The sequence below is a fragment of the Ochotona curzoniae genome, unplaced genomic scaffold (assembly GCF_017591425.1).
Source record: "Ochotona curzoniae isolate NIBS_2020 unplaced genomic scaffold, NIBS_Ocur_1.0 contig_43, whole genome shotgun sequence".
Classification (NCBI taxonomy): Eukaryota; Metazoa; Chordata; class Mammalia; order Lagomorpha; family Ochotonidae; genus Ochotona; species Ochotona curzoniae.
In genome coordinates this window covers 34,411,302-34,435,336 of record NW_024466218.1, presented here as the reverse complement: position 1 = coordinate 34,435,336, position 24,035 = coordinate 34,411,302, and the positions used below count along the sequence as shown (strand labels likewise).

Below are 24,035 nucleotides of genomic sequence, written 5' to 3'. Positions count from 1 at the left end.
ATTTACAGAAATAACATACCTTAAGCACATACAGATTTTCTGGGATCATGGAAAATAGAATTTCTTTAATCTGGGATGCAGAAGTATCGAAGGTACAGGAGGTAACATTTTTAAGCAAATTTTCACCACTTGGCGTATCAAAAGGTCTTTACTGGGCTCTGCAGAGGGTGAACAGTTGGCCAAAGGCAACACGAGGTGTGGTGTTTGTGTCCTGCATGTTGGCACCTGCAGCCTGAGCACTGGGTGTGCCAATATGGGTCAGAATATGAACTCATGCAAGTCTTTTTAAGGCCTACAGCCTACCTGTGCCCACCCCACCGCCTCCCCAGAAACCCCACTGTTGCTTCTTAAGTAGCCATGAGGTAGCATGCCATGCCATGAATTGGTGGCTGCACAAACGAGTGTGTAATGTGGAGGACAGAGGAGTCCATTTCTACAGCAGACTAGACTGGAGGAAAGAGATAGCAGATATCTGCAAACCCCTGTCCCTTCATCCAGCGGGGCTGTGGCTTCCTGGTCTCACTTAGAAAAAATTTCACAAAGAGCGTGGCACTTTCCTGTTGCGCTCTACTCAAGCGCTGGAGTCCCTAAAAGGCAGGTCTAAGCACTCGTTTCCTCCAAACCTCAACCATCAAGAGAAGAAAAGTTAAAAGTGGAGGAAGAAGATGTGATGGGCAAAGAGAGCTGTTGATTGGACCCTTGGCATCGCTAAGACCAGGTGTGCTAAGAAGGAGGTGTGGATTCCTACTGCAGGTAGTTCTCTTCACAGTGGCTTAGTCGTTGTCTTATTTGATGGGGATTTGTGTGCTGCAGTAGGTTCTTTACTAAGTATATTGTAAAAATGTTATCTTCTAAATTCAGGTCTGCACATCACTGAAGGGCAGCAGCATGGACTTGCTGTAATTCAGTCAGCTTGCTAAAAATGCGCATTCACGTGTTTCCAAGTCTTATTAGTAAAAATGTGTTCTAGTACACTTACAGGCTCTTAAACATCCACCTTTGCTAAGTTTGTCAAATCGACTCTTCCTTGGGACACATATCTTGAGGTGGCTTTGCAGAGCCTGAGGGTCTGGATGGCTCTTGTAACATGCACAACTGAACTCTACAGGCAGGTAGCAAGTGTATGCCGGTTTGGCCTTACTCTTACAGCACTTAGCAGTGTTTCATTTGCGCATTAGCATTAGCCAGTGCCATTTGCATTTTTAATACATTTGAAAACTAGCATGTAGGTGCTTTAATTTTTATTGGTTACCATTGAAGAGATTAAGTGCTTTCTAACATTCTGTGTGTAATTCTTTTGTAAATTGATGTTGGATATCCATTGTCTGTTTTTCTATTAGGCATTTGAGACTTATTTTGTCATTGGTGGTTAAATACATATTTTCAAATATGATACATATTATATAAATATACATATGTAAGTATCTGTAGATGGAGATAAATGTGTATACATATGGATATACATGTGTGTGTGTGTCCTTTCTGGATGCCCTTTTGCTTTGTTAGTGTATATTTTCCAGGACATATTGCTGGGTTTTCATGTAAGAAAGATTGTCATATTTTGCCTGGTTTGAGTATACTTATGTATGCAAAACCAACACCAAACACATATGAGAAACTTCAAAACACTCAAGGGAAATATAATTAGAGGGTGAATTTATTTTGGTGCATTTCTGAAAGTAATGGATGTTTATGACCTTGATTACAGTGATAACCCCATGACCTTGTTTATGACTTACAATGTTTAAGACCTTGATTAGGGTGATAATCCCGTGGGTGTGTATGTATCTCCAAACTCATTCAGTTGTTTACATTAAATATGTGCACTTTTTTGGGTCTTAAATATACTTCAGAAAAGTGGTTTCTTAGAAAGGTTATGGGACAGATCCCAGAATAGATGGGGCTAGGGCAGATGCTTGCCCAGTGCAAAACAGGTTGCGCCAGTCTCCCCAACACTGCCTGGTCGGGATGTCCCTGCCGCCGCTGTGTCCCGCTGTCCACATGGAGTCAGCGGCATCCATGCTATGGTGGGGGGTGTGCAGGGGTGCTTGGAGACTCAATGAGCAGCAGCTCCTGCAGACCTCATCCCAGAATGGACCGGAGTGCTCAGCTCCCGGTTTCTTAGTTGAATTTTGAGGAATAGGAGGGTCTTTTAAATAATTGTGGAAAATGTACATTATCTTTTAATCCCATTTCTGCAAACTTTTTAAAGTACCCCCACGAATGAATTAGGGGGCTATGGGACCTGTGCCCAGAGCCACACAGTAAGGACAGCTGTTGGGGGAGTAACTCAGCTCTGAGATGGGTGGGTAGGAGCTATACTCCTGAGGAGCACCCGGCTGAGGGGGGAACTGCCATCAGGGTTCCAAGGCATGACTCCATCTCTGTAACACTGTGTGTCACCCTACTCACCCAAGACGCCATCTTGTAATTTTAAGAGGTTATAAGTTCCAAATAAACTCTTGAGTTCTCAGAATTGGGTCTTGCCCTATTATGTGGTGAACATAGCACTTCCTTCCATTTGGTCAAGACTTATTTCCTTGACAGCTTTGTTAAATTTCCCGGTTGGTTGGTTACATACATGCTTATACCCACACATATGCAGCTATGTGATATTTTTATTGTTATTTTGGGTATGACATAAGCCACTGAATCTTAGAACATTATTTTGGCAGATGGTTTTCTTTCTTTCTTTTTTTTTTTTTTTTTTTACTTGATTCTGCGTGTTCTCTAAGGTGATTATAAGTGATAAATTTTAAGTAACTTACAAGATTTACAGTTTCTATTCCTTTTAAACATTTCTACTTGAGAAGAAATGTTGAGAAGGGTATGCCTGCTCATACCCAGTTGCCTGTAACAGACAAATCTAGGCCAGGCCACAAGTTGGAAGCTTCATTTTGCTCTTCCATGTGGAGACGGTGGCTTGCACCAACATCTCTGCCTCACATAATGTGCATCTGTAGTAAGCTGGAGTCCTGTGGTGGACCCGGAGCTTGGGATCGAGCCAGGCACTCTGAGGCAAGATGTAGGCATCCCAACCAGTGTCTGCCAGGCTACCCCCATCCCCATCCCTCACATGTAAAACCTCCAGAATATATGAAATACTGAAGGAGATCGCAGTAAGGAAGTTTCAGATTCCTCGAGTATCACAACAGCAAGCTAATTTCTACTTTCTGATCAGTTTTCTTTATCATGCTAAGGAAATTCCAAAATCGCTACGGTGCTTGTAATTATCAAGTGCCCTTTCGGCATTTGCTGGATTGGCTGATACTTGTTTATTGTAGTTGTCATTTGTTTGTCGAAGGACTTGAAGCATTTGCTCTCTGTCGTGGTTCTTGCATTCTGTGCTCAGCTGCTTCCTTGCTCACGATGCCTGTAGACGAGGTCGTGCGTTGATGTTCCATTTCACACACTGGTACTTACTCCTGGAGGCTTGGCTGGATCCAGGCTCAGCCACCTTGGGAAGAGCTTGCCTAGAGATGCTGTGTTCTTCCTTCAGCACATTGGCAGCCCTCTAGTGTCTGGTTGGACCATTTTTAGGGAGGTTATGGTTGATTAAAGAGCTCAGGTGTTATCAATCAACGTTACCTTCCCTGTTAAAGTTCCCCATTAGCCTTTCACTCAGTGATCTTAACGTATATGAATAATTGTTTTGGTTTATTATGTTAATAGAGGTAGTAAATGGTAAATTTAAAAGCATCTGATTGTTTTTCCCCCCAGTAGCTGAATTTTTCTATAAGGAGAAATTTGGGTCACCCTGAAACTCAGTTTATATGAATGAAGTGGACAAATGCTTCATTCCTTCCCCTCCCTTCCCCTTTTCTGAACAATGGGTTAGAGCCATGGTAACCTTAGAGGTAGCTAATGTCATGCTCTAAGCAGTGCTGTGATGTGATGACTTTTGCTGTGTTTCCTATTTCTGTCAACAAATAGCAGCGTTAAAGAGGTGTTTTTGCTTTTAAGCAGTTGGAAGTCTTGCTTCATAAGGCTCATAAAGATGAACGGGTGTGGAGGGAGGAATCGTGCTCAGCTGATGAGTGGCAGGTGTTTCCACTCTGCTGCAGCTGTTTTCTTCAACCTCAGCGCCATTGGCTCTCCGTGTTGGGGTATTTAGGGGGACTGTGCTCTGGAGGCATAGATAAGGCATAGATGCCTTAGTCTAAGAATGGTTTTCTTGGTCCATTTGTGATTCATTATTTTTCAAAGTACATGTATTTATTTGAAAGGCAGTTACACAGAGAAAGAAGAGACAGAGGGAGAGAAGTTCCATCTGCTGGTTCATTTCCCAAATGGCTGCGTTGTCTGGAGCTTGGCCAGGCTGAAGCCAGGAGCCAAGAGTTTCTTCTAGGTCTCCCACTTGCATACAATGACCTGGACACTTGGTCCGTGTTCTTCTGTGTTCCCATGCACATTAGCAGGGAGCTGGATTGGGAGCAGAGCACCTGGCTCTCCAACTGAGGCCTCTATGGGATGGTGGCATGCCATAGCACTGGCCCAGTAATTCATTATTGACCATATGATCTACTAACATTCCACATGATTGCTGAGTAAGATTATGTTTTTCTTATTAATTTCCTCACCGACTCATAGGTCACATAATAGCATTGTTTGCTTTAGAAAGTTCTTTGGTTTTCTTTTCCATTTCTTCAGCAACTCATTGCTCATTCAGTAGCATGCTATTTAACTTAATGGTGTTGTAAATTTTCTGCTTTTTTCTTTGTTGTGGATTTGTTTTATGGCTTTTCAATTAAGTGGTGTACAATAACCGTGTAGTGGAGACTATCATATCCAGTTGTGAAGCTACAATGCAGTGTGCATCTCTACTTCCAAACCAAAGCTGGACTCCCAATGAAACTGTTGAATGTATCTTGACAATAGGGTGCTGGACTGTCTGCCATTGTCCAGCCTACAGTGTCTACACTTCAATAGCAGAATGATGGGCTTATGATGGATTGTGAAGGACTAGACTGTTGTGATGACATGGGGGAAAAAGTGGGTGGGGTGGGTAGTTGGAGACAAGAAAAGGGAAATCCCGTAGCATTTAGAACTCTACCACAGAATAATAAAATAGATAAATAATTAATTTTAAGAAAGAGTACTTAACTTCATGTTGGATAAAGCAATGTTACATCCTCAGATCATTCCAAGAAGGTCTGTGCTACTTTCAGCTCTGTGGAAAGTTAACACTGAAATTCTTTGTATTCAGTACTTCGAGAGCCCCAAGAGAAAGCTAAAGAAACCAGATTCGGACGGATCTCTACAAACAACAAAAGCTTTGCCCACTGTGCCTTCCTACATGATAACAGCTCAGACTGTACCATGGGACATGTGGACAATGAGCATGATGCTGACGGTGGTGACGCTGCTGATGCGTGTGTTTGCTTATGAATGCTGATTCAGGAAGTTACTATGGAAGAATAATTTGTAAAATGGACCTGGCTTATGTCAATAGTCAGGAAGTAGGCCGAGCATCTAGGCGCTCTGCATGTAAATAGCATGTATGGCTATAGTAGGCTCCGACACTCGGTGTATTATAAATCATGTTGGCAGATCCTGACAGTTTTAGCCAGTGTTCAAAGTTAATTTAGAGATAGGTCATTTAAGAAGTGATTGGCTCAAACAAGGAAAGTTTATCTTTGAGTCTGTCCTGCCAAATCAGTGTGTGTTTTGGATTCACTAATTTTGAAGATTTATTTATTTTATTTTTTGTTGGAAAGTCAGCTATACATGGAGGAGGAGAAGCAGAGAGGAAGATCTTCCATCTGTTGAGTCATTCCCCATGCAGCTGCAATGGCCAGAGCTGCACTGATCTGAATGCAAGTGTCTGGAGCCTCTTCTGGGTCTCCCACATGGGTGCAGGGTCCCAAGGCTTTGGGCTGTCCTTAACTGCTTTCTCAGGCCACAAGCACGGAGCTGGATGGGAAGTCGGGTCGCAGGGATTAGGATCGGTGCCCATATGGGATCCCAGTGTGTGGAAGGCGAGGACTTTAGCTACTAGGCTACTGCAGTAGGCCCCACTTTTTTGTATCATGCATTGTGGAAATAAAAAGGTAAAAGGAGGATCACACACTGGATATAAAATGGAATTAGGATTATAACAACTCTAAAGAAAAAAATGCCATGAAACCTAACTGATGGGAATAACGTCATCCTCAATTAGCAAATATTGATTGAGTTCCTACCGCTTATCAGACGCTATGTAAGGGTCTGTGTGTCCAGCAGTGGCTGACACTACCTGTATCTTGAAGGAGTTTAATTAGCTGTAATGAGAAAAGCGGTGAGAAAATGTGTGATCACAGTAGAATATGATAAATATTTCAGTAAGGATTTGTTTGAAGTTTTCAGGGAACGCACAGGAACCAAAATCAAAGTCACTCTTGGGAAGGCCAAGGAGAACGTCCTGTTAGCAATGTCCAGCTAAGACCTACGGAATGGGACAGGGCTCAGAGAGGTCGAGTCACACGTGCAGTAAGAACATGGTCCTCAAAATAGAAAGTGTTTGGCTTTTCTGGAGTGCAGGCTGGGAGTGAACAAAGCCCTGTGATTTAGTAGACTGCAGAAACGATTGGCAACGATTAATCATGATAGCTTTGCAAATCCACAGGAAGTTATGGTATCCTGTGGAGGACAATGTGTAAGGGAGAAATAGGAGTCAGGAAGTTGTTTTGACAAAATCAGCCTGGTGCACAGTAAGCGCTCAGGAAGGCTTTGTGTGCTGAGGGACAGTGTTGCTTTGAGACACACATGTTGCCTAGCAGCGAGCAGTCTGGCCCTGGTGACATGTGCAGGGAGGGCAGTGCCTGTGTGCCCTCTCCCCTGTGGTCCTTCTTTCCCACGAGCTGCACATTCTTCTTTCTATGCATTGCACATTTGTCTGAAGCCATAGCCACGGTCATTCATGGGCATTTAGCCTCAAATCTAGTCATTCAAAGGAATAGATTCAACAAACTTTACTGGCCTTTAATGGCCTTTAACACAGCTAAGAAATTAAGATGTTTCTTTTTAACATATTGGTTACTCAATACCATGTCAATTAATTCCATAATGTTGTAAATTGTTGATGTTATGCTGTGGCTTTTAATTGATCAGGATGATATTCTGCCAGCTCTGCCTCCAGACCAGACATGGTCTCCCCAAGAAACCATTGAATTTTTTTTCTTTTTAAATTTTTTTTTGTTAAACTTTTATTTTGAATTTTTCAATTTTATGATACAATTTCGTAGAGATTATGATTCCCTCCCCATCCACCCAAACTCTCATCCACCGACAGATTTTCCCACGTTGCTACAATAGTATAGTCCACTGCTGGTGGGAGTGCAGGCCAGCACAGACACAGGGAAATCTGCATGGAGAGTTTTTGAAGAACTGCAAACAAACCTTTCCTTGCGACCCCAGCTACCTGCTAAAGAGGTGAATTAGATCTGAGGGAGAAGTCTGCGAAAGGAAGCAGCATATCCGACTGGAAGAGTTTTTCATTCAATTGCTTCACGTTTCTGTCAGCGCTCCACTCTAAGGGATCACAGACGATTCATTAAAGGTAAAACATACACACCAAGAGGCTTCAGCTAGAGGCTTCAGCTAGAGTCTCCATAACCAGAAAGAGCCTCCTGCAGAAGACTGGTGGAAGAATTCACATGCGTATGTCTGAAGTGGAAATTCACAATAGGTTTCTTTTTCTTTCTTTTTAAAGATTTATTTATTTTTATTGGAAAGACAGATATACAGACAGGAGAAGAGACAGAGAGGAAGATCTTCCATCCGATGGAAACCATTGAATTTATCTGGACTCTATGCTTGGTATATGTTTGCAATGAAAGAATCTTGACTGAATTTGAACTGTAATACTACAACAAGGTGGAGGAATCCACCATGGAGGCAGGGCGCGGGGAGGAGTTGGGGGAATCCCAGAACCTATGAAACTGTGTCACATAATGCAATGTGATTAATAAAAATAAATAAATTAATTAATTAAAAAATTTTAAAATTAAGATGTCTCTAAGACATAGAAGCTGTTAAACCTGTGGCAGAGTAATCCAGAGAACATCAGCTTGGGTGCTTTTTCTGCTAACGAATGGTAGACAACGCAGTGAGAGCAAGAGACAGAGCATCTAGAAAGTGGGACCGAAACCTCGTTAGACATGAGGAGAGACAAGGTTTTCTGAACTTAAGAGACTACTGAGTATGAAGTGGTTTGATTGGTAGGAAAAAAAGGGGAAGAAAAGTCAAAGAAAGTAACTTCAAAGTTTTGCATGTGCTTTCAAGTGAGAGCGAAAACAGGGGGAGAGAAGTACATCCTTTCAAATTTCAGATCTACGTGACTAAAGGGAACAGAACTGAATCTGAGCTTGGGATGAGTCTGAGTACCTGAAATGGTAAAGATGCTTGCGGGAGGAAGTGGACGTTTTGACTTGATGTACTATTTGTGCGTCACGTCTGCTGCCTGATGAAGCTTTGGTGATGAGAAGAGCTCAAGTGCATGGAAACTTCCTACTATGTGAAAGAACGGATGGGAGCTGGCCAGGCTCGTGACAGAGTCAGCAAAGTGACCTGAGATATTGCAAGCTCTTAACCAAGACAGGTCCAGCAGCACTAGAGCGAGCAGCAGACACTTCTCAAGGTTGGTACCCTTCTCATAAGGAGGACAGGTGTGACTGAGCCTCACTTTTTAAATTCATAATGGTGTGAAATGCTTGGGGTCATCAAGAAAACTGTATGACAAGCAGACATAGCAGGAAGGGGAGCCATGGGGACCGGCTGCAAGGAGCTCGAGATTTGGGAAGATGCTGAAAGCTTCAAGGTTAATGACAGACATGGCTTTTTAGTAACAGGATGCTATTTAAAACCTGTAGTTCTGCTTCCAGGATTGTATTTGTAATAAATGTAGTGGCGTAGCTGTCTAGAAGAATAACATTGAATTAATTTCACCAGTGTTGTGGATATCAGCCTTAACCTTCAGTCTCTTAAGAAAGATTAAACAAGGATAAACTTAAATGTCCATCATATGAAGATTCATTTCTCTATACAGTGGCTAGGACATTGTTTCTTTTTGAAAAGGATCAAATAGTTCATATTTACAAGTGTGTAAGCCATATGGTGTCGGTCAGGACTAGAGTCCACTCACCTGCAGTATTATGGCACACAGATAACAGAGAGAACATGGGAACCACATAGAAGCAGGTGAATGTGACTGGGCTGCAACTAAGATGTTCACAGAAATCAGGCAGCACTTGGGTTCAGCCCTTGGGTCCCACTTTGCAGAATGCCCTCTTTGACGATCCATGCTGGCCTTTGTTTGAAGTTTCTGCTTTGAATGCAATAAGGTCTTTATTGTCAGTCAGAGGGAGAGGAACGTCTGGGATGCTATGACTTGCTCACATTCTGGGGAGTGGTGTGGTCCATAGAGCCATGGGAGCAGGCAGTGGAAACTTAGCCAATAATATTTTTCTTTCTGAAACAGGACAGTCTAGCAAGAGACAGAGAGACAAACTCGTGTACCTGAGGAAAGATGTGTGTGACAAAGATGCGTGCTGGCAGTCTGCCTGCCATCTATTCAGAGTCCCACACAGGCCTTCCTAGCTTGCCAGTAGTTGTCTGTGCATGTGTGTTGGGTGTTTCAGTGTGTGCTGGGGAGACTGGCTTGTAGAGATTAGACTCCTTCCAGTGTTCAAAAGCAGTAGATGCAGGCATGAAAGCAGAAAATACTAGAAATTGACAGAAGCAGTACAGCCCATAGAGACATTTCTGCCTGTGTGAATAGCCCGAAAGAAGGCAAACAGCATTGCTGGAGGTCCAGGCCAACTGAGCCTGGACTCAGAGGCAGCCTTGAGATGGATGTGTACACATGTGGTTAGAGGAGACGTTTTTAATGGCAGAGAATTCCAGTAATATTTTGATTAATGACTTCCTTGAAGACAAAGCTCTTTTATAGAGACAGCTCTATTAGTAAAAAACCTCAAGCCAAAAACCCTTCATAAATCATGCAAAAAATGGCTGCCAACAAAACAAAAATAGCTCACACACAGTCTCTATTTGTCTTTGGTTAGATGTTGATAAATTGGGCTCATCCTTAGCAAAGTTGTATTAGCTGAAGTGCATCTCTAGCTACAAGTGTTACTGTACCTTTCATTTAAATCTGTGACCTCCTGATAGCTCCATTGCAGAATGCAAATGCAATTGCCTTCCTTTCACCTCTTGGATCAGGTGGCTTCTGATGCCTTGGAAATGAAGGGGTGACTACCAGCTACGGTAAGCCCTTCCTTCCAAAGTCTCCTCCCACATCCCTGATCTGTTATTCCTAGGTAGAAAATGTTTGCTTAGGGCCCTGTTCAGGAACTGCTGGGTGTGCAGAATAGCATGCCACAACTAATTTCTTTTAGGATCTTAGCAGTGTCCAACCACATATGTAACTCTGCTCCCTTGCTCCTCCTCCTGTCTCTCTCCCTGTACCTGTAGCAATGGTGTACCAAATCTCTGGGTATTTGTGAATGTTCTGGATATTTAATATAAAATGCAGTTCTGAAATAGGTGACCCTTTGTGGCTGTCTTCTTTTCCATAGCACAGTATTTTCAAGGTTCATTGGTGTTTTTAGCAAATTAATGTCACTTCTTTTAATGATGCTATTATTTATGATACCATTCTACCATCTGGATACATTATTAATTGGCCTATAGTTTCTGGTTGTTGTGCATACTGCTCCTATGAACACTGGTGTACTCATCTTGTTTTGAGTATTTTTTTAAAGTTTGAAATATGCCAAGGAGTCAAATTACTGGGTCCCATGGTATTCCTGACTTAGTTCTTGGAGGAATCACCAGGTACTTTTTCTTACAGCAGTTACACTGTCTTACATTCCCACCAGCAATGCTTAGGGATTTCATTTCCTCTGTGCTCCGTTTGTGCTTATTTCCTCATTGATTATAACCAAATTGGCAACTTCATTGTGGTTTCTCACTGTGATTTATCTTTGCCTTGAGGGATAACAATGTTGAGAATCTATTCAAATGTTTGTTGGCTTTTTGTATATTTCCTTTAGCAACATATGTATTCATTTTTGTCTATTTTATTTCATTTAATTGGACTATTCTTCTTAGTTCTGTAATGTAAGAGTTCTTTAAATACTCCGGTTATGATATCCTAGTCAGCTGATGTACAGATATATCCTCCCTTCTGTAGCTGTCTTTTAAATGCCTTGAGAAGTTGATGGAGGAATTAAAAAAAATTGATAAAGACATTTTTTTCTTCTACCCTTACATTAGATGTCATAGCTAAAAATTCATTGCCAACTCGAAGGTCTTGAAGACTTGACATGTTTTCCTTGGTTTGTTTTAACTCGACCCATTCTTTTTTTTTTATTTTTTTTTTTAAAGATTTATTTTTATTGGAAAGGCAGATATACAGAGAGGAGAGACAGAGAGGAAGATCTTCCATCCGATGATTCACTCCCCAAGTGAGCGCAACGGGCCGATACTATGCCGATCCGAAGCCAGGAGCCTCTTCCGGGTCTCCCACGCGGGTGCAGGTTCCCAAAGCTTTGGGCCGTCCTCGACTGCCCTCCCGGGCCACAGGCAGGGAGCTGGAAGGGAAGCGGGGCTGCCGGGATTAAAACCGGCGCCCATATGGGATCCCGGGCGTGCAAGGCGAGGACTTAACCACTTGCGCCACCGCGCCGGGCCCAACTCGACCCATTCTAAGCTTTGTGTGTGGTGGCAAGTCGAGGTCCAACTTCGTTCTTTCGCATGTGGTCACCTACTGCCTCAGCACTGCATATGGGAAAGACAATTATTTTTCCATTGAATGGTTTTGTCATCTGTGTTGAAAATCAACTTGCTATTGAATTGTGGGTTTATTTTGGTTTATTTTGGGATTCTCAACTTTATTACTCCATTTTGTGTGCCTCTCTTTAAGCCAATACCATACTGTTTTGACCATTGTAGGTTTGTGTTAAATTTTGTGATTGGAAACTATGAGTCCTTTATTTTATTTTATTTTAGTTGTTGATTTCTTTCGGTATTCAAAGTATTTAAAGTTGTATATGAATTTGAAGATCATTTTTTTCCATTTCTGTAAAAAAATGGCTGAAAATTTGATCTTAATACTAAATTTCCACTTGAGAAGCACATAAGGTCTTTCAGACATGTCTCCTAAATATACCTTCTAGCGTTTCTTTTAGCAATATTTTGTTGCTCATTGTAAAGCCTCACATCCTTAGTTAAAGTTTTTCATAATTTATTCTTTTATTTTAAAGATTTATTTTATTGGAAAGGCAAAGAGGAGGAGAGACAGAGAAGATGATCTTCTGTCCAATGATTCACTTTCCAAGTGACTGCAATGGCTGGAGCTGTGCTGATCTGAAGCTAGGAGCCAGGAACCTCCTCCAGGTCTCCTACATGGGTGCAGGGTCCCAAGGCTTTGGGCTGTCCTTGACTGCTTTCCCAGGCCACAAACAGGGAGTTGGAAGGGAAACGGGGCCACTGGGATTAGAACCAGTAACCATATAGGATCCCGGGCGTGCAAAGCAAGGACTTTAACCACTACGCTATCGTGCCAGGCCCTAGCTAGTCTATTGTTTTGGAAGTTATTGTAAATGAGATTCTGTTTAGTGCTAGAATAGGCTTTAATTACGAAGCAAGACACTGGGTCTATGATGACCAAGTTTCACTTCTTTCAGCTCTTGCATATGCATGATTCAAGACACCTTTCAATTCAATCAGCACACTGCTCTGGTTACTTCCCTGTTCCTTGCGCTAATCACGCCACTTCCTGGAAAGGCTCCCTGTGGTTACGCCTCTGTTTCCTCTCCCAGTTCTCCAACTTTTTCTGTGAAACCTCTTTCAAATCTATTGCCATGCATTTTCCCATCCCCGGGCTGTCATAAATCTCAAATAACTTGTGTAGCAATGGTCAGGTTGCATTATAGCAAAGCACTTTGTGAATCTATTTGACCCACAATACTTTGCCTGACTTGTGGAAAACACCACACTCCAGCTGCATGCAATTTCCCACTGACTGAGTGATGTACCTGGCATAATGTGGTTAAATTTGTGGCAGTTGTTGCCTTGAATTACATACAAAACAGGTATTAGATACTTCTACTGAGCATGTTATACAGTGACTAGAGGCACAAATCATATCACAGATGTGAAAGGTTTAGAAAATTGAATGTTATGTAAACAGAGCAACAGTATACTGTTATGTGCATACCTTTTAATTTTGTCCTGTTATTACATTGTTAATTTCACCTGTCCTGAAGATGTTCCCACTCTAGATACTGATGCTCATTATTGAACCACTGCTGATAAATATTTGGATTGAATGACAGATACAGTTCAGAGTTGGCATCAGGCAATATTGCCTTCCATGGTTCCTACTCGCCCTTTCTTTGTTACTGACCTTTGATGTTGATACTTTCATTGGTACCAGTGTGTTTAAATAGTTCCTTTTTTCATAAAAATATATTTTTGATACCAGTATATTATTCTGTTCCTAACAAGGGCTTAGGAGTTTTTTCTTATTCTTACTTTTTATTATGCAGTTTTGTAGGCATAGGGTTCCCCTCTTTCCCCCCCTTTCTTCTCTCCCCCTACTCCCCTCCCAACTGTCCCCTGTGTTTTACAATAATATAATCCTGCAGCTATAGTCTTAGCAGAGAAGGAGGAGAATGTTGGCATATCTAAGTAATAAATCATGAATCAAGGGATGGGAATTTGGTACAGTGGTTAACGTGCTGCGTGGGACTCCTGCCTTCCATATCCTGGTGCTTGGGTTCGAGCCCAGCTCTACTACTTCCATCTAGCATGTAGCTAGGAGGTAGCAGCTGATGTCTCCAGTAGTTATGTCCCAAATGCCCCTGTGGGAAACCGGGTGAGAGCACGTGGCTTCAGCCTGGCACAGTTACATTTGGTAAGTGAACCAGTAGATTGGATATGTGTATTTTTCTATGTCTGTTTATCCAGTTAATAGAAATAGAAAAAAAACACAATTAAAATATTTAAGTTGTTTATTGATAACAACTTGATAATTTATTGATAGTTTATTGATAATGTACTGTGATTATGTCAGATGCGACTATTGAGGGAAACTGGGTAACAGGTGTTTAGAAACTCTCCACTGTTTTTGTAATTATTTCAAAATAAAAAGTTGAAAAGACATCTCCATCTTAATGGTAGGTGTGCATGCCCCAGGCCACCATGAGGCTTTCCGTGGTCTGTTCATGTCACCCTTGCCAATGAGTGAAATCAACAAAGGACAGCGGGGGAAGGTAGGGCAGGTGCTGGGTGGTGACTCCACATCCGAGTGCGGCAGAGAGCCTTTGCTGCATCTTTACGTCTGCCCGGTCTTGCCTTCCCAGTTAGGAGGTTCTACAGAAGAGGGGCACAGTGCTCCACCTTCCTTATCCCCCACTTCCCTTAGCTTCACTTCCCTGCTTTGTTTTCCCTCATATTCTTACCACTTTTTCCTTATAATCCTTTTTTCTTTTTTATATTTTTTATTTAGTTTTTGTCTCCTTTCAACTGAAATGTAAGTTGCATGATGGCAAGTATTTTTGTTTCAGTTGTGTTGTTATGTTCTCATTGCCCGAGAACTTGGAGAAAAGAATGTACTCAGTAAATGTCTAGTGCATGAATGAATTTTTGTAAAAATGTGACCTTGAAATAAGCTATTTCCCCGAGAGAAGTAACTCAGACCTGCCCATCCTTGTAGGAGAACAAACTGGTCTTGAAACGAAGACCTTTTTCCTATGTTCATACTTGAGAAAAAAAAGACACAGCTGATAATATCTGAGCGGAAGGAAGTGGTGCGTCGTGCTGGGCCTCTGCATGTAACAGGATACATTCTTTTTTTATTTATACAGACCACCTCCTAGACAGTTCCCAGAGATGGATTATCCTGCTTTCCTTTGGGCTATTCTTGTATACAAAGGTAAAGAAAAATTTTTATGGCTTCATTCACAAAGATTGCTTATTAGATTTGCTTTTTTTTTTTTGGTCTTACAGTGTGACATATTCAGAATATATAATGTTCTTTAGTTCACTTAAATAGTTTCCCACTTGCTCAGGAAAATTCAAAGTTACAAATGCTAAGTATCTAAAGTGCAAATTTGTTTTTGGATAAAAATAGAAACTGCTAGCTTTTCCCATGAACTCAACTTGGGATCTTACTAGGTCTTACCAAACTTAAGTATTTATTCAATGTCTCCATGATTGAGGCTAATTAAATTTATGTGATGCCATCTCTTTCAGTTCTATGTGAAGAGCGATCTTGGGAAACAACTGTTAAATTTGCCAAGAATATGACTCTAGAATGTGTGTATCCATCAACAGACAATGTGACCCAGATTGAGTGGTTCAAGATCAATGGGCAGGAGAAGTCCATTGCTGTTTTCAACCCTACGTATGGTGTGAGCATAAAAGAGCCCTACGTTGATAGGGTTTCCTTTTTAAATTCAACAATGGCAACCAGTGATATGACCCTTTTCTTTCATAATGCCTCTGAAGCTGATGTGGGTTTCTATTCCTGCTTGTTTAACCTTTTTCCACTTGGAACTTGGAAAAAGAAATTGCTGGTGGTTCAGTCAGGTAAGGGCCAGTTTTATTTTACTTTTTTTATACATCCGGAACATTTGATTATAGAAATCCTAGAGTAAAAATTACCACTTGCTACATTATCTTTGTGTCTTTTTCCAATTTTACTTTTAGATGCTATGTTACTATTTCAAAGAGGCAATATTATGAATCAACTATATTTTTTAATGTGCTGTCATTTCTAAGTAGAAATGGCTCATACATCTGAGTGCTATGGGATAAAACACAGATTTTGTGTCAAAGTAGCAACGATTTACCCATGTGTGATTTTACTGTTTTCAACAGGTGTAGCTTAACTCAAGGTTAATTTTTGTATATAGCTCACAGAGGGGGTCAATGGCAAAATTTCTCTAAACATTTATTAGAGTCTGCACTTTGCTATTCAAGTCTGTACTTGCTGTTGTGTGCAGTCTTCCATTATAATGATCGTTGTCAGTTTTCACTGTGTAGCCCACTTCTTTTTTTGAAGGTTTATTTCATTTATTTGAAAGGCAGAGTGACAGAGAGGGAGATACAAAGAGAGAGAGTTTCTGTCTTCTGAATTGATCCCCAAATGACCTCAAAGTGCACGGCTAAACCAGCTCAACGATGAGTCTGGAATTCCATGTGCATGGCGGGGACTCAAGGAACTGAGCCATCTTGCACTGCTTGCCCAAGTATATTAGCTAGGAGCTAAATCAGAAGCAGAGCTGCTGAAGCTCAAACTGATTCTCATGTGGGTTGCCTGCCTTGCAGAGAGCAGCTTAACCCACACTGTGTCACAAATGCAGATCCCTATAGACAACTTCTGATCAGTCATGCAAATGAAGAAGGGGATTTGTGAGAATGTTAAAAGAGTAAGCCAGTTTACTCAAGGCCTGAGCCTTCAAGGCTTTAACAAAGTGAGCATCCCCTCTGTGCCTCACATGGTAAGCTCTTGTGTTTGGGGTACTGATTTCTGTCAAAGGACAACCAGTTGAAACTAGGGAGTGTGGAACCAACTGGAGAACTACATTACATGATGATTGCGACATCAAGGCAGGAGTTTGGATATTACTTCACAGTATGGGCAATATTTCATGATTTTTTTAGTCGCTCTGCTTTTTCTCCTGCTTCTATTTTACTTTATTTTGCTCTTCTTTTGAGGTTAGTAAAAGAAAACTTTATGCTTCAAGGGGCTTTTACAAAAACAATGGGGGTGTTTCTGTCAGTTTCCTGTTGAGAAAGGGGAGCCCAGCTCTTTATTTTGAATTCCTCATGATTTATCCTTAACTATGTGTCTTTGCTTGTGTTTATGATTCCTTTTATTTTGATTTTTTTTATTAATATAAAGAGAACAGATCCCCTGGTACAGTTCCGAGGAGACGATCACACTTCACTCCCTTGTTCCCCCAGTATATCTCCTCTCTTCCGTCTCTCACAGGACTTGCAAGAACAGAATCTTAATCCACTCCATATTCACAGAATTAATTTGACACTAATAATATTCAACAGGCAAAAAAAAAAAAGAATAAGAGGCCTCTATGACTACAGTTCCACTGGAGTGTAAAGACAGGCTAAAAACTACAGTCCCATCCCGAGTGACCACTTCATTGCTGCATGCTTGTATGTTCTACATGGTGAAATGTGTTCTACACAGTGAAAACATGATTTGTCACTTTGAGACTGGCTTATTGTGCTAATTAAGCATGTGATCCACCTTACTTTGAGCTATGGAGGCCTTCATCATTTTATACCGAGAATGATAGTAAGTTTAAACCATATATTGACAGTATTTCAAAAGCAAACCTTAAATGTATTTAAAATTTATCTTCTGTACTTCATTAACAGCATGCCAATATTTGCATACGTATTACATTTTTATATTATATGAAAAGGGAGTTGGTGATCTATTTAACAAAAAGGATCAGAAATTCAGAGATTCTAATTTCTATAATAGATTGTTAAGACATTCAACAGGGTAAATGAGCTGAGCCAAACATTTTTTTTTTTACTTCTGCTTATTGTGTATAAGAGATCTTTCATGTTGTATTTCATATATATATATTTTACCTTGACCCCCAGTGCAAGTTTGGAAGTGAACATTACTTTGATTTTACAGTGTGGATAGTGAAGAGTAGTGAGTCCAGTAATTTTTCCATGACCTCAAATGTCACATGTTTTCCATCATGAAAAGCTGTATCTAGGTATAAACTCATATCCTGGGGGACATGGAAGCCCACTGGAGCCCCCCAGAACACACTGATGCTCATAGCTCCCGTCATTCCTCTTGCCCCTTCAGATTTGGCTTTGAGCTGAAGAGCAAATTGAATATCTTCTTCTCGACAAATGCTACTATTAATACAGTTATTCTAAAATTCCTTAGTTTCCCAATAGATATTCTTAATTAGCAATAGATATAGGGAACTTTATGGTAATAATGCCTCTCATTAAATCCATTATAGAAATCTCTCCTGGAAAATTCTCTCTTTTTCTTGGGAGGTCAGAAATTTTGTTCTGTTCAGACCTCCAGATGATTGTAAAGGCCATTACATAAGGAAGGACAGTTTTCTTGCTCAAAGTTTACTGATAGGGGCCAGCATCGTGGCATAGTTGGTAAAACCACAACCTGCAATGAAAACATCCCGTAGGACATTGATTTGGGTCCCAGCTTCTTTGCTTCTCATCTACTCCCTGCTAATGGTATAGGAAAAGCAGTAGAAAATGGCCCAAGTGTTTGGGCCCCTACCACCCATATAGCAGACCCGGGTGAAGGCTCCTGACATTGGCATGACTCAGCCACGGCCATGTAGCCATCTGGATAGTGATTTAGAGGATAAGGAAGATCTTTGTCCTCTCTGTGTGGGCATGTGTGTGTGTGTGTGTGTGCGTGTGCGTGCGTGTGTCTGTTGCTATTGCTCTTTCGAGTAAACAAACAACTTAAATAAATTACAGGTATAAATCTTAATTTCATCCAATATCCCCACTAAATTGGTCCGCAAAGTTAAGTATTTTATCTGGTTTTGAAAATAACATATCAGCCAAATAATCACATATCTTTTCATGCAATAATTCTTCTCTGATGGATATGTTACAGATAGATAGCCACATGTAGGAGATTTTCAGATAACGTTTATAGTAACAATAGCTTTAATAACACACATTTGGTAACAACCCACATAGCCATCAGCGGTAGAAGTATGACTACAGTGGGACCATTCCTACAGGGAGATGGCCCGAATCACTCAGGGTCACTGAGTGGTCTTCATGCTCACTGACGCTAATGTGTCAGGAACATTGGGTTGCAGGCAAAAAACTCACCTGCAGGAAAATCCAGTCTATAATTCCATTAGAAACACGAAAAACTAAATAAATTATGTGTAGAATCATGGGTGGCAAAACTATAGATAAAGCAGATTCTGAGCAGAAGGGACACAGAAGTAGCCATGAGGTCTGGAGTTCATAGTATGGTATTTCTCATATTTAGACATTCTATTTTCCATTTTTCTCAACAAAGTTTTATAAAATTTTTTGCCAAATGTGAATTGCTAGCGAGAAAGACAAATAAAGATGTAATTACAATTTTTAAGAAGTTCAGAGATCATTGTGTGAGACGATCATGAGATTCCTATTCTAATTTGGCTTAGCAGTCAGAGAGACGCTTCGAGAATGATTTCAAAATTTATGATCTTTGATCTGAAGAAAGATGATTTTATTTTAAAAGATGGGAAATTAGGAGACCACACGTGCAGACTATGAGTTAGTGCTCCAGACATGAGGAACTTTGTATTGTTTCACATGTTTTCTGACTTGGTGATCACCCATATTCTCATGGTTCTTGCTCTTTCTCTTGAAGTACTTTGTTCTGGGCTGAATGAGGCCCCCTCTGGGCCACCCACACTGCTTCTTGGAAAGCCTTTGACCTCTGTTTCCTTTAGGCCCATGTGTTCGCACCCAGTCTGCAGCAGTTGACACAGCACCTCATGCCTTCGTGTCATGTTGCTGGTTTCTGTTAACACTGTGAGTCCCAGAATAGATGACAGTTCTGAGCATCTCAGACCAAAAGGAATTTAATAGACCAATATGCCCTCTGTACCTAAGCGCAGATAGCACAATTAGCATTTTTCCCCCTAATGCTGAGGTAATATCAGGCTTGGATTTGATTTAAAGTTGCAAAGAGAGAAATGTCCCAGTTCTAGCATGTAAAAATAGGTATGCTGCTTGGTGGGGACCGAACTCATTGGTTAATTCAATTCATTCATCAATTCATTCACCTAAGAACCTAAACATTTGGAGTCCAGTGGTTTGCAGGATGGGAAGGCATAAATGTCAGCAGCCCAAGTGCGCAGGGCAGTAAGGGAGATGGAAGCTGTGCATCATGAACTAGCACTGAGAGCTAAGGATGAAAAGTTCTATTCCAATTCAGAGGATAGAATTTATACTTTAGCTAAGAGATTCAGAATTGATCCATCTATGGCTGGAATTTGAACTTAAACTTGAATGAGAATAGTTGAGTATTTGAACACTGAGATGGGGTGGAGTAACATTTCAGGAGAATTGCTTTGGAAAGTTGTCCAGAAAACAGCTTTTGATCTAATATAATCTATTGTATGAAGATAATTTACATTTTTTAAAAGCACTGTTAACAGCTGTGACAAAAACAACAAAAACTTCTAAACTTCAACAAATAGGATTGATGAACAATTTAATGTAATTTATTCTGTTTTATAATCCAAGGCTTGATTGATTCCATCATGTGGCATATGGTAAACAGATGAAACACAGGTGATCCCATTACTCGGGAAGCCAGGCGTAGATGGCACTTCAGGTAGTTCACAGCAAATGAGATTAAAAGACAATGCACATTCCCATGGAAGTTTTTGAGATTATTTCATATTATGCAACATAGTTTGCAATAGCTGTTTGTAAACTTCTCCAGCTTTTGTTCTCCCTATCCCATATTCAGAAGGCAAGAAGAAAAACCGAGAAAGACACTGTCTCATATTTGTGATGTTTACAAAGTGATTGAGAGCAAGGCTTGATCTGAAAGGTTTTTGCCTATCAATAGAAATTCCACAGAGGTACAAAGAGGCCAGAGAAGGAATCGCTGTTGCCTCCTGATCCAAGGGTCAGCAGCGCGTGTCAGCTTGTGTTGTCACTGCGTGGCCTCTTTTGGTTTTACCTATGAAATGCATCTCTGTTGAGTTTAATTTTTTTTAAGTGGGATAGAGAAATAAGGAAAAAAATGTTTCAAGTATGTTATTAGAGAATTATTGACTCTTTTAAGGTCCGTTTTGGAGCAATTTCAGAGATGTCATAAGAGCTTTTCCTTTCATATAATTCTATATGTGTTGTTTTAGTAGTTTTTCATTCAAAGAAAGAGCAAATCTATTAAATAGTACCTGTAGGATACAGTCAATATATTAAGCAGGAACATTTTAAATACTTTCAGTTACCACTCCTTAAAGAAACTACTGTGAGAAGAAGTTAGGTGATGCCTAGCACTTGCAGCTTTTGGGAGAAGTTCATGGTCATGCATTCCTCAAGGGTGAAGTAGAACAGTTATCAAAACCTGTCAACATAATTTTTGTTGCCTTGCCTTTTTTTTTTTTTTCTGGGCCCAGCATAGGGAGAAGTATATTTTAGTGCCTCTGTAGTCATGAAATTCAACTTTCAGGTTTTTGGTTAAAGCTTTGTAATAAAAAAGAGAGGAATTTTAAGAAAAAAAAACCCTTGAGAAATAAGATATTGCTATATGAATACATATGATTGAATCCGCACTATGGCTTACCAAGTTGAATTAACACGTGGGCATGGGGATGTGCCTTTGTTGTGATTTTCGAGTATTGCCTGTTTTGTTTTGTGTCTTAATGCTTAGTTCTCTCTCCATACGCCCTACTTATCTTTCTGTGTGGTTACATAACCTGATCTTTAGATTCACTAGTTGTGGCTGATTCCAGGAAGAAGCTTCCACCTGACAGTCGCTAAAAAGTAAACGTGAGCATCACAATTTTGTTTACTAAAGAAATTTCCTAGATGTTTTGTTTCTCAGATGACTGTGGAGTAGGGGCAATTTGACTGAACTGCTAGGGAATGAGCAGCAGCGACCGTTTCGGAGGAGCGGTGTGAGAACTCTCCCAGGCCTGTGCGCGTCGCTGGAGACTCTGGCTCATTGGGTTTTCCTCTAGGTCTCAGTGATCACAACTCACACGCCTTCCATTGTTCTTTACCACAACTGCCTTCGCCCTACGCTGAAAGAGGCTGCCAACCACTGTCACTGGAACACACTTCCTCTTCAGGTGGGTGTGGGAGGCGTGTGGGTGCTAGTGTAGGGTGGGGATTGTGGCTGCTCGCGTGAGTAAAAGCTGGCATCCCACAAACTTCAGTGGCCAGCAAAGTACCCGTGGAACATGTTCAGCCCACATGCTGTCTACCCCCCCTGGATTGTCTAGGCTTCTGTGTCTGAGAAACTCCCATCCAAGATGGAGAGTGGAGCTGCTTTCTATTAGAAACCTGGCTAGGGAGCATGCAGGTGTGTGACCTTCCAAGAAGACTCCTCGGAGCTGTCCAATTGACAGATCATCTACTGACCCAACGTTTTATAAAAGAGGAGGAGATGATGAGGCTCTCAGCTTACTGGGCACTTAGAGCTCTTTTGTTTGCTTTCTCTATGAACGGGTGCTGTCCTCCACCAGTTTATTTGGCTGCGATGAAAAAAAAAACCAACAAGTTGGTTTCCAAGCTTTTCTTTTCATTGTTGGATTTTGTTTCTGTTTGCAATGCTTTTTTTTTTTTTAAAGCAGGGATTAGAGGTTGTAGGCAGGATGACTTTTTCTTTGAGAAAATGGTAAGAGATTATTTCCAAAGACATTTAAGATTTTGAGACCGTTAAGAATTTTAAGACCATCAAGCCAATCCTTTGGGGATCAATGCAAAATTACTCCCCTAGGCAACATCTCTGCTACTTACTCCAGAATAGTTTTAATTAAATAACTCAGTTGATGGGGCTTCTGGCACTTCCCTGGAGAGATTGTTCACAATCCAATAAATCTCAGTGTGAGAAAATTTTCCCTGACTTCAGCTATTTAACCAACTTACTTAAAAAAAAAAAGAAGTCTTTTTCATAATCTCTGCCAAAAGAAAGACCTATGTTTCATAGGAAATTGATACAGGAAAGTTTCTAAGAGTGAAGATAGAATATTCACAAACACGCTAAGAGCTGTGGGCACCGCACTTGCTAAATCAAGTGAGGTGATGATTGTGGCCAACAGGGTTGGAAAGGTCTAGGCATGAACTCTTGGTTTTTCAATGCTCCATTGAAACAGCAGAAGACTGAAGTAATTTAGCTTTCTCAGTTTCACAGTCTAGTTCTTCAGGATGTATTCATGCCAGAATACTTTCATGAGTGTGTGTGTATCCCTCTGCATTCATAGTGTTACTACTTTCACTGCATAAAGAACCTGAGACTATAGAAATTTTTAAATTGTATGTCTAATGAGTTTCACTAACTGCAGGGTACATTTGTTTTTTATTTACACAGAAGGATACAACTGGAATATATTATTTTTCATCTGAGAAACAGGCCAGGAATTCAACTGTCTTTTAACATAGAACTAGGCAATGTCAAGATATGACTACAAATGACATTCATGATGTAAAATTTCTCAAATATCTATTAAGGAAGATGATCAACCACTTAAAATAAAAAGCATTCATTCAACATAGGGCTTATAGTTTTTTCTTCTGTGTTTGTTAAATGTTAGAAATGACTCCTAAAAAAGGAACAAGAAATGAACAAAGGCAGAAATATTTCCAACCACTGGTGCCGTTTCTTGGGGGCAAACACACTGTTTGAATTTTTAGTTTTAGTCAGTTTTCAGTTTAAAAAGCAGAATTCAATCAAAGGGAAATTATAAAACATTGTTGCTTAAATGATGCTTTGAGGTTTGTAAGTCTGCCTTATTGGATGAGTGCTCGTAACAGTAATTTAAAAACTCATGTTAGCTCTTTTGTAAATTCTTTGAATAGGCATATATTGTTTGCTGCGAGGAAAAGAAGAAATGAGTAAGAAGGTTTTTCTTTTTTTTTTTTTTGAGAATTTCGTAGTGTAAGTGAGGATGCAGTGACCTGTACAGCATGTTAGCATGTTGGCCAAATAGCTGTAATGCATGGTAGAACATGGTCAGCTGCATAAAACAAGGTTCAAGGAGCTGAGAGATGAAAGACATTGCTAATGGTTTGGGAATCCGTGGCCTGGCAGTGTGGGCATGGTTTGGATGGATGAAGATGAACAACCATGAGAAGAGGAACTAAAAGAAGACATAGAAATCCTCCCATGGGAAGGAAACTCTCTCTGCTTGGGGACATAGAGAATGAATGTTTGGATGGAAGCTTGGGGGAAATCAGAGGTTAGAAGCTCTACATTTTGACCTTTGTTTTGTGGTTAGTCAAGTGCCCCACCCCCCAATGGAAGTCACCTGTTGGCCAGGATTTGC

General features: G+C 40.7%; 1 protein-coding gene across 6 annotated transcripts in view; it reads left to right on the top strand.

Moving 5' to 3' along the window:
- The first annotated feature begins 565 nt into the window (after positions 1-565).
- CD226 (CD226 molecule) overlaps positions 566-24,035 on the top strand; it is an 81,760-nt gene continuing 58,290 nt past the window's right edge. Inside the window, exons 1-4 of one of the 6 annotated variants that reach the window (XM_040985110.1) lie at positions 566-753; positions 14,853-14,920; positions 15,241-15,576; positions 21,729-21,839. In XM_040985110.1, coding sequence (XP_040841044.1) covers positions 14,878-14,920; positions 15,241-15,576; positions 21,729-21,839 — 490 coding nt within the window. In that variant the 5' untranslated portion in view covers positions 566-753; positions 14,853-14,877. Of the gene's footprint in view, positions 754-7,989; positions 8,618-14,852; positions 14,921-15,240; positions 15,577-21,728; positions 21,840-24,035 lie in introns of those variants that run through there. The other 5 variants (XM_040985114.1, XM_040985109.1, XM_040985111.1 and 2 more) reach the window with 5 other exon arrangements.